The sequence below is a fragment of the Excalfactoria chinensis genome, chromosome 16, assembly GCF_039878825.1.
Source record: "Excalfactoria chinensis isolate bCotChi1 chromosome 16, bCotChi1.hap2, whole genome shotgun sequence".
NCBI lineage: Eukaryota > Metazoa > Chordata > Aves > Galliformes > Phasianidae > Excalfactoria > Excalfactoria chinensis.
In genome coordinates, this window is record NC_092840.1 from 4,580,810 (window position 1) to 4,590,022 (window position 9,213).

At 59.6% G+C, this 9,213-nt stretch overlaps 1 protein-coding gene across 3 annotated transcripts; it reads right to left on the reverse strand.

The window, feature by feature from the left end:
* Positions 1–5,038: 5,038 nt before the first annotated feature.
* On the reverse strand, positions 5,039–8,845 carry LOC140259773 (carbonic anhydrase 15-like). Of its 3 annotated transcripts, XM_072351380.1 has the most exons (8): positions 8,475–8,845; positions 7,437–7,472; positions 6,749–6,919; positions 6,505–6,665; positions 6,307–6,399; positions 6,156–6,222; positions 5,887–6,053; positions 5,039–5,437 (listed from the first exon to the last, which is right to left on the reverse strand). In XM_072351380.1, the coding sequence occupies exons 1-8, from the start codon at positions 8,539–8,541 to the stop codon at positions 5,231–5,233; spliced, it is 969 nt and encodes a 322-aa protein (XP_072207481.1). In that variant the 5' UTR covers positions 8,542–8,845; the 3' UTR covers positions 5,039–5,230. The 3 variants fall into 3 exon arrangements, with proteins under 3 accessions (XP_072207481.1, XP_072207482.1, XP_072207483.1); XM_072351381.1 differs by lacking the exons at positions 7,437–7,472; positions 8,475–8,845 and adding an exon at positions 7,111–7,270; XM_072351382.1 differs by lacking the exon at positions 6,307–6,399 and having other exon boundaries at positions 5,041–5,437; positions 8,475–8,667.
* Between the last annotated feature and the right edge of the window lie 368 nt (positions 8,846–9,213).

A 9,213-nucleotide genomic window follows, 5' to 3' on the forward strand; every position in this document is an offset into this window, starting at 1 on the left:
GTCTGTGCTGGCACTGAGCACAGGGCTGTGGCCATGCTGTCCTCATCTCCCACCCACTACAGTCTGTGTGCCAGGTCCCTTGCAGGGATTTGCTTTATGCAGGGGACATGGGCATTTCTGGTTTTGTTTCCTTGAGTTCAGACACCCTGGTGTCCCCAGTGTGTGAATGCTCCTTTGTGCCCTGTGCCTGCAGCAGCCTGACCCTCCACACACCACATGCCTTGAGTGCACCCCATCCCTGTCCCAGTCCTGGTCCCTGCTCCCCAGGGAGATTTTGCAGTGGCCCCTGTAGGGCAGCTCTGAGCCCAGCCCCCAGCAGCCAGCAAGCAGAAAGCACTGCTGTGCACAGCTTGTCAGCTGTGCGTCCTCCTTGCTGAGGAGGATCTGTCTTTGCTGAGTCCATCTGTCCTGTCCCCCTCAACCTCCGTCGATGCTGCCCACCTCAACACATCTACCCATCTACTCCATCTACACCGATATCTCCATTCATCCCACCCACCCAAACACGTCCATCCATCACCAACACCTCCATCCAATCTGCACGCTCCAACACCTCCAACCATCCCACCTACACCACCACGCTGACCTGCTACAGCCACTCCAACACAACCATCCACACCAGTGTCCATCCTATCTGCCCACCCAATGTCTCCATCCATCCGCTGGTGGGGTGCCAGGACACAGGGCCAGCTCTGCAGTCAGGACAGAGGTTTTTGCATGGCCCCATACCGTGCTGTTGCAGGAGGGATGCTCTGAAACCTCGGCTGGCCACTTTTTCCACAGTAGAGTTGTAACAATTTTGTAATGTAAAAGCTTTCCTCCAGTTCATGGAGGGGCTGGGACCTCTCAGCTCCATGGGCAGGTATTCTTGACACTGGGGGCAGTATCCGACGGGTAGAATCAGGCTGAGTTTCATTTTCTCCCCCTCAGAAACTCTGTTTTTGCAGTTGAATGTGAATTTTTGCTTTCTGCTGTATGAGTTGTTTTTATTCCCTGGATTTAGACAGGGACTTCGCAGTCTTCATTCTCCCTGTGCCACATGCACAGTTTGCCACACAGGGCTGTGCTGTCCTCATACCTCTGTGCCCAAATCGCTTCCCTCTGCCCACGCTTGCAAAGCTGAGCCCTGCAGGCTGCCGTGCTGGATTGACATGAGCCCTGAGATTGGTACAGAAATGGTGACTTTGGGGTTTTTCCTGCACTCGGGAAGCTGAAGGCTCAATGCTCAGTGATGGATTTACCAAACCGTGCCCTGAGGCAGATGCTCATGCTGGATAAAGTTACCAGAGCACAGGGAACCAGGCGCTGGGTAGGGATTTCTCATGGGTCCCACTTAGAAAGCTGCAGGCTGCAAGCGAGGCTCTGCCTTCACGCTTCACACTCGAAAGGATCACCTCACTAATTATTGATTAAAAGATTTTGCTAAACCATTTCCAGAAGCAACAACCCACTGAGGAGAGGGTGCTGAATTATACATCACAGCACCACGGCCTGGCCCTCGTGGCAGGGCTGCATGGAACCCACAGTGGCACTCAGTGGGACAACAGGACTTGGGCAGCCGGGCCTGGTGGTGGGGACACAGCTGAGCCCAGGATGAGCCCCCTGGACAGTGCTTGGCTTTGCTAATGAGCAGCAGAAGCACAGATAGAAGGCAGCCCCGGGGCTCTGCACCCAGCTGCAGCTCTCGCTCTGTCGTGTCCTTTGGTGAAATTTTAAACAGTCGCCTTTTCTTTTTTTCCTTTTCTGACTTGCCATTAATTTCAGGCCAAGAGAGACCTAATTTAGTAAATGAGATGCGTCAGGATGGCTTTAATTAGCTGCAGATGGAGGCAGGCAGCGCTAACGTGGGGTCTGGATTGCACAGGGGGCTGTGCGCCTTCACTACCAGAATACAGCTGGGCTGGGTCCTCTCCACATTTGTGCCTCAGACCAGAGGGGATGTGCTCTGTTCCCTACACATCGCTCCCAATCTTGCAGCCGTTGAGCCCCACCATCCCACCAGCACACAAGGCTCAGCACGCCTGGCGACGTGGCAGCAGCAGAGCAGGCCGCGTAGTACGGCTCCATCAGCACAGCTGGGGCCACACAGAGGGCTGGCTTACTGTGGGCAGCGGGCTGAAACCCGAAAGCAAGAGCTGGGGGCTCAGAATAGCCCCAGGAGCAGGCAGGGCTGGGGGGTGAGGGCAAGCACCAGGCCCAGGTCACTCGTCCCTTCCAGGAAGGCACAGCGCTGTCAGGGTGCAGCACACACAGCCCCACCGTGCAGCTGTGCAGCAGGGACATCCCCGACCTAAATTTACTCCTCGGTCTCCAATCAGAAACTGAAGCTGTGGGGCCCACGGTGGCCAAAAAAAGGAAACGAAACAGTCTCCAGAAAGCGCTGACGTGTGAAGCAGAGCGAGTGCCGCGCAAACTGGCCGCCATGACACACTCCTCAGGTTGGGGCCAGGTTGAGCTTTGCTACTGCTTGGGGTGGGTGCCCAACACACACCCCAACCCATCAGGGGATGTTGGTGTGGATGGGTGCCCTCCAGGCTGGCCCCACACTGCTCCATTTGCGTCTTTGTCCCCATGTGCCACCCCAACCCTAAGTTAATCCCATGACTCTGCCTGCTTCCAGCACCCACGGCAGATTGGAGATGCCCAAAATACAGAGCAGGCTTCCCTCAATCCAAGAGATGAAGCAGTTCTGGGTGTTCCCCTGCAGCAGAGCCCCAGCTGTAGGAAGCGCAGAGCCATCGTGGCGCAATTAAAGAGGAATTAAATGAAATCAATAAATGTTTTAGGCGGGCTCAGCTGCCAGCACCACCTGAGCGAAACAGCCCGCTTGCAAAGAGGGGAGCATTTGCATGGCTGTGGCAAAACAGCAACTGCCTGTTGTGCAGCTGGGGTGGTGTTATCTGGAAATGCACACAGCCCATGAGGGGTAAACAGCTCCAAACAGAGACCCCGAACTTGTCAACAGGTTGTAAACAGGCTGAAATAAACACCTTTGTGCTGTGGAAAAAAATATTTCTCATCTCAAATTTAGCAGGTTAATAAAACAAGACTCCCAGCAGAGCTACACACCTGCTCTGGAAGGGAAGCAAACATGTTTTCTGCTTGATGTTGGCTGTAAGAAGCCATGTTTCCTGATGCAGATGGACCACAGAGCACTGAAAACACAACGTGAGCTGAGCTCCTGTTCAAGCCCCCACCTCACCTCACTGTGGCCTGTGAGCAGACAGGGTATAGGGGCTGGGCAAGGGGTGGCACAGGGCTGGGTGACATGGGCTGGCCCTGGGGTGTCTCACTGAGCTCTTTGGAGAGAGGGTTGAGCCCTGGTGCAATCACAGCATGCATGGAGATGTGGGGATGCAGCCAGCAGCTGCCCTGCACGCACCGTGTAAACCCCATCAGTGGGCTTTCAGATGGCCTTCCCATCCCTCTGCAGCCTCTGCGTGGGCTGAGCACAAGGTTTAAGCATTTCTGCCATGTCTTTTTGGCTTGTTTGGAGGGGCAGCGTGGGCACACGGGTACCACCACGTGCCGCCAGCCCCACAGCTGAGCCTGCGCTCTCCCAGATGTGCTGACCGCAGTCACGGGGCCCCGGGGGGCAGCAGTTTCTCTTGCTAAGAATTGTAGCTGGGCCAAAAACATGCAGCCACGTTGAGCAAACAGCAGCTGGAGGACAGGAATAGCCACGGCCGTGGCACGCTCTTCTTCCTCAGCACAAACAATCCAGCACGTGGCACCACGAGTGCCACCGCCCAGCACAGCAGCAAGCAGAGCCAGGAGCAGGAAATGCTGATTTGGGCCCCATTTTGGCAATGGCTCACAGGAGAGGCTTCCTGGAAGCTTACCAGTGTTGGTAGTTGAGGCAAAAGTGTAGGATCCTACACTTGGGAAGGAATAACAGCACGCATCAGCTCAGGTTAGGGCCTGAGATTTGCTTTGAGGGTGATCGAGCACTGGAAGAAGCTGCCCAAAAAGGTGATGGAGTCTCCTCTGGATATATTCAGAGCCTGCCAGGACACTTTGCTTTGTAACCTACCATAGGGAAACTGATTCAGCAGGAGGGTTGGACAGGAGGATCTCTGGAGGTCTCCTTCAACCCTTACAGCTCCATGACTCTGTGAAATACCTCAAACACTGCACAGTGTGGTGCTAAGACAAGGGTAACATTCTTAGGCTGAAAGAGGGTGGGTTTAAGTTAGATGGAAAGAAGGAATTCTTCACTCTGAGGGTGGTGGGGCCCTGGTACAGGCTGCCCAGAGAGGCTGTAAGTGCCCAAGGCAAGAGCTGATGCCCAGCAGCGACCACAGCTCCACAAGGATGAGGATGGCCCCTTGTGTCTCAGCTCACCCTGCCCAGCTGAACTCACACCTCCATGGGCACAGCATGGGCACAGCCGGGCCCTGTGCTTATGGAGCCCTTGGGGCAGGTCAGCACCCACAGCCCCAAACACAGCCATGGCTCCCAACCTGAGGCAGCTGGATCTTGGTGGCCACAACCAAGTGGGACCATGTGGGGGTGACATCGGGGTCTCCATCCTCCTGTGGGGCAGAACATGGCGGGCTGGGCCCCTGCTCCAGTCTGCAGTGTGTGCATGGGAACCATTGACAGACACCGTCTGGATCACCTGCACTCCTAAGTTGCCTCACAGCAGGGGATTGCTCAGTCACACCACAACCCTGTGCCCTTATTCCATAACTTATGGGGCTGGGAGAGCCTCAACATTGGGCCCATTAATGAGGATTTACCCTGACATGGGTCCATGCAGTGCAGACACAGCTGCAGCCTAAAATTAGCTGCTGGGGAAGGGCCCCCACGCTGCACAGCGCAGGGCTGAGATGTGCCATGTCCCCATAGGTAGATGGAGCTGGGGAAGGCGACGTGGCCGTGCGTGTGTGCATGCTGAGCACAAGGACACGCTGGGCCAGGGTTTGTCTCCCTGGGGTTCACACTACGTGTCACCCGGTGCTGCCCCATCCCTCCCAGCTCCCCCATGGCCACACACCGCCCACGTCCCTGCAGCGGCACCGCACAGAGACACGGAGCCAGGGGCCGCACACGGGGCCAGGGGCTCACCTTTATTGCAGCCCTGACAGCCCCACGGCCGAGCCCACAGCAGGGCTGCCACATCCTCACCCAGCCGACGGCCCGGCTGCTTTGCACCATTTCTTCTCCATCACCCATAAACCAGAAGCTGCCCCGCCGCTGCGCAGAGGGACAACGGGGAACCCGAGCCCTAAGGGGAAGACGAGCATGGGCCGAGCAGGGGCAGCAGGAGCAGCAGGGCAAGGGGGCGGCGGGGGCAGCCGGAGCTGGCCGTGGCATCTCGGGAGGAGAAGACTTTGCGGCTGCGGAGCGGTTGTGGCGGTCGGAAGTTGTTGGTCATCTTCAAGGGCGCAGCGCCCGAGGCCGGGAAGTGCACGGAGCTGACAAACGCCTGCAGCTGCGGGGAGAGATGCGGGTGGGGAGCAGCAACGCAGCCGAGAGGCACAGGGCGAAGCGAGGCACACACACAGCAGCTGCCCGGCAGGAGCCCCGTCTTTCCCCCTAACGGCCGGCACAAGGCTCTGCACACCCCGCTTTGTGCCGCCTCGCAGCGGATGCTGCAGGAAGCCCAGCCGAGCGCTTACAGAGCAGCCTGCTGAGGCGCCCGGGCAAAGCAGAACTGCATCCATCCCCACATCCACACACCGATCCCCTCCGCAACCCTGTGTCCATCCAGCAACCCACCCCCGTCCTCTTGGTGCCTCCATCCCCGCATTTCTACAGGTGGCCCCTTTACTTTGCCTGCAAGGCGCAAGGAAACGCACGGCTGCTGGGGATGCTCACAGCACAGCTTTGGCCACACGGGCCCTTCCATCCCACGGCAGCAGGACTGAGGAATCCCGTTACCTGCTCCTTGCTGATGCCCACAGGCTCCTCAAACACGGTCCAGATGACGGCCTCGCTGCAGTCAGGGGTGGTCAGGGAGCCCTGGTAGCGGTAGTACCGGGACAGCTGTGCGATGTGCGGCAGCAGCGTGCCAAGGCGGAAGGTGGAGGCCAGGTCCACTGCCTGCCCTGCATAGCAGGACGTGGGCACTCAGCCCCGCCACCCTTGGCATGCCCCAGGGTCTCTCCCCTCCCACCCATGCTCCAGCACAGAGCCCCAGGGCACCTCACCAGCATGGGAAATGTTCCTCAGTCCCCCAATGATGGTGTTGTAGTTGGAGTTTGGGGCTTCTGAGACCTGCAAAGAGTGAAGTGGGCCCTGCAGCTGTGCTCAGCTAAGCCCGATGCATGGCAGCACCCATCCCATGCACTTGCAGCCAACCTGGAAGAAGCAGCCCAGCACAGCCAGCCCGCTTGGGTGCCCCTTGGCTTCCCCCAGGGTGCGATACTTGGTGTTGATGTGGACAATATGCAGCTGAAGAAAGTACGGAGGGCACAGCATGGGCACCTGGCCTCACCTGCAGCCAGGCACCAGGACGGGAAATCAAAGGGCCTTGGTGCTAAGGAGTTTCTTGCCTACCTCCATAGGGAGCTGCTGCCCATCCACAGTGTGCTCAGAGCCATTCCTAGTTGGGCTGCCCCAATGGAAGTGCAGCTGCAGTGCACGGTATCGGCCCGGGAGGCCCCCGCCGCTGATGGCAATGTGCTCGTCACCCGGCTCAGTCTCCAAGCTCAGCATCACTGCAAACGATAGGAGTGGGACAGAGCTGGGGGCTCTGGGGCAGCACTGCAGAGCTGAGCCCTGGCTGAAGCAGAACACCCACCTGTGTGCCCATCATTCAGCAGCCGCCACTTGCCGGGTGGTGCCTGGTCGTAGCCCTCAAAGATGATGTCCCCAAGGCTGCTGTCCCGCTGCAGCCAGCGCCGGTCGATGTTAACTGGAGATTGCTTGTCACCGCCACACGTGGCCTTCAGCTCCTTCCAGTGGTTGGGGCCTGCGGGGAGCACAGCCATGGGGGTCCTGCAGTGCCACCATCACCACCCCCAGAGGGGACGCAGAGCCAAGGGCAGCCCTGTCCCCACCACAGGCCCTGCCCCACCTCCATCCCTTTTCTCCCTGCTACTCCAGGAAGGTTTTACTTGGAAACCCGTGGAGCTACAGCCCACCCCGTGTGCTCCTCATTACCCGCTGCCTTCATTAAGGGATGGTGCCCTCAGCACGTGCCTGCTCTGTGCTGCCCCAACCGCCCTCCGCCAGCCCCAGCATGGTTTAATTGCTGCTGGAGCCGGGTCTGTGCTGGGCTGCAATGCTCGGAGCGCTGCCGGACACAGCTGACCTGCAGCACAGTGAGCACACTCCTGAGGGCTATAAAGCAATTGGGCTGTAACTGCTGATTACACGCTCCCTGATCCTTAATTAACCTCTTACAAGCTATTATATGTGCGCTTCCAAAGCGCCCCCGGGGCACTCGGCAGGGAGGCACGGAACGGAGCTGTGACGTCCCCACTCACCGCACTTCGGGTCCTGTGAGTCGTAGCACCACTGCCCTGCAGGAGAGAGCTGCAATCAGGGGCTGCAGAGACCCCCCGCCCCATAAGCCCCCCCATACTGCGGATCTCCGCACAGCACACAGCGTGGCCGTGGGCAGAGGTGCGCCCACACCGCCCGGAGCAGCACTACGCGGAGCCGCTTCCCTCCCACCTCGCTGCTGTCAGTGCAGGGGCAGCTCGCTCTGCGCTGTGTTGGGAGCGGGGTGAGGAGCGCGGCTGCTGCCCACGGCCGCTCAGCTCTACTCGCGTCCCACCGACCCGTCCAAATCCCCGTGCGGGAACTCGGCCTCACCAGCGCTCCCCGCCTGCAGGGATGGTTCCCCACTGACCCTGCTCTCGTTCCAGCCCCAGGCCGCAGGCAGCGCTGCGTGCACCACCTGTGCTGCTGGCTTTGCAGGTCCTCACTGCTCTGCTATGTGAGGCTGCAGCCGCTGGACTGTCCCAGGGCAGTGACTCCAGGCTTTCCTTCCCGTCCAGTGGGAACTGAGCCCTTTGCACGCCCTCAGAGACACAAAATGCTGCCCAAACCCAACTGTGAGCATCCCTGGCATGAGCAAGGTGGGCACACCCTGATCTATAGCAGAGTGCTGCACGCCCCAGCCCCGCTTGCTCTGAGGTGTCGTCCTCGGTGCCATTTCCCTGGTACACGGGGCAGAGGGGCTGAGACCTCAATCCCAGCCACCTGGATGACCGTCCGACATCCCAGACACCTCCCAACAGGGCTGACACCTCCCTGAGCCCAGCAGCACGGCAGGGACAGGGGTGTCCCATGGGGAGGGCACAGAACACACAGCTCCTGGGCTGCACCACATCTCCGAGCCCCAAGCACCACAGACATGCGTTCCCCCCAACACACGTGGGAAAGGGAATAGAGCGCTGGCACTGCCGTACCCCCCGCCCGGCACCATGCCACTCCATCACCCCCAGCCACCTGCACCCCGTGCCCATCCCTCCGCAGCCCCAACCACGACGGTGCAGCAGACAGGCAGCGCATCTCACCTCCTGCAGCTGCTTGGATGACAAGAGGCCAAGTGACAAAAGTTACCCCCAGCCCCAGCAGCCCCATGCTGGCAGCCCCGCTGCAACGCCCCGTCCTCCTCTGCAGTGCGCCCAGGCGGGCGGCAGGGCTGGGGAGGGATGCAGCGCTGCCAGCCCTGGAGAAATCCTCGGCTCCAGCTTGAACAGTGCTTTTAAATATTCATCACAAGGGCTGAGTTTTTAACTCCTCGCCTGCTAGGAGGGAGCGGGAGCGCCCGGCCCCCAGCCAGCCCCTGTGTGCTGTGCCAGGCCGGGCTGGCACGCGTGGGCAGCGGGCAGCAGTGGGGGTTCCCAGCACCACGGGGCTGCTCTGAGTTCTGCAGGGCTGCACTGAGCTTTGTGGGGCTGCAGTGAGGGCTGCAGTGTGCTGCTACTCTCCATCCCTAAAGGTGTGGGTTGTGGCATCCCCACTGTGCTGCCAGCCCTGTGCGGGGCCATGGAAGGCTCCTGCAAGGCCACCAGAGGTGCAGGTGTGACATCCTCACCTCTGGCACAGCTCTAGCAGCCCCAGACCTGGGGGCTCAGGGCAGAAACTGGGAGTGAGCAGAGCCACGGGAACCCACAGCAAGAATCCCCTTAGCCCCACAATCCTTTAGCCCAGGTGGGTTTGGGGAACTGCAGCACTCCAGCCCAGCACCCATATCCCAGCACAGCCTGGGTGCATGGTGCAGGGCAGCCGTTATCCCAATGGAAGAGATCT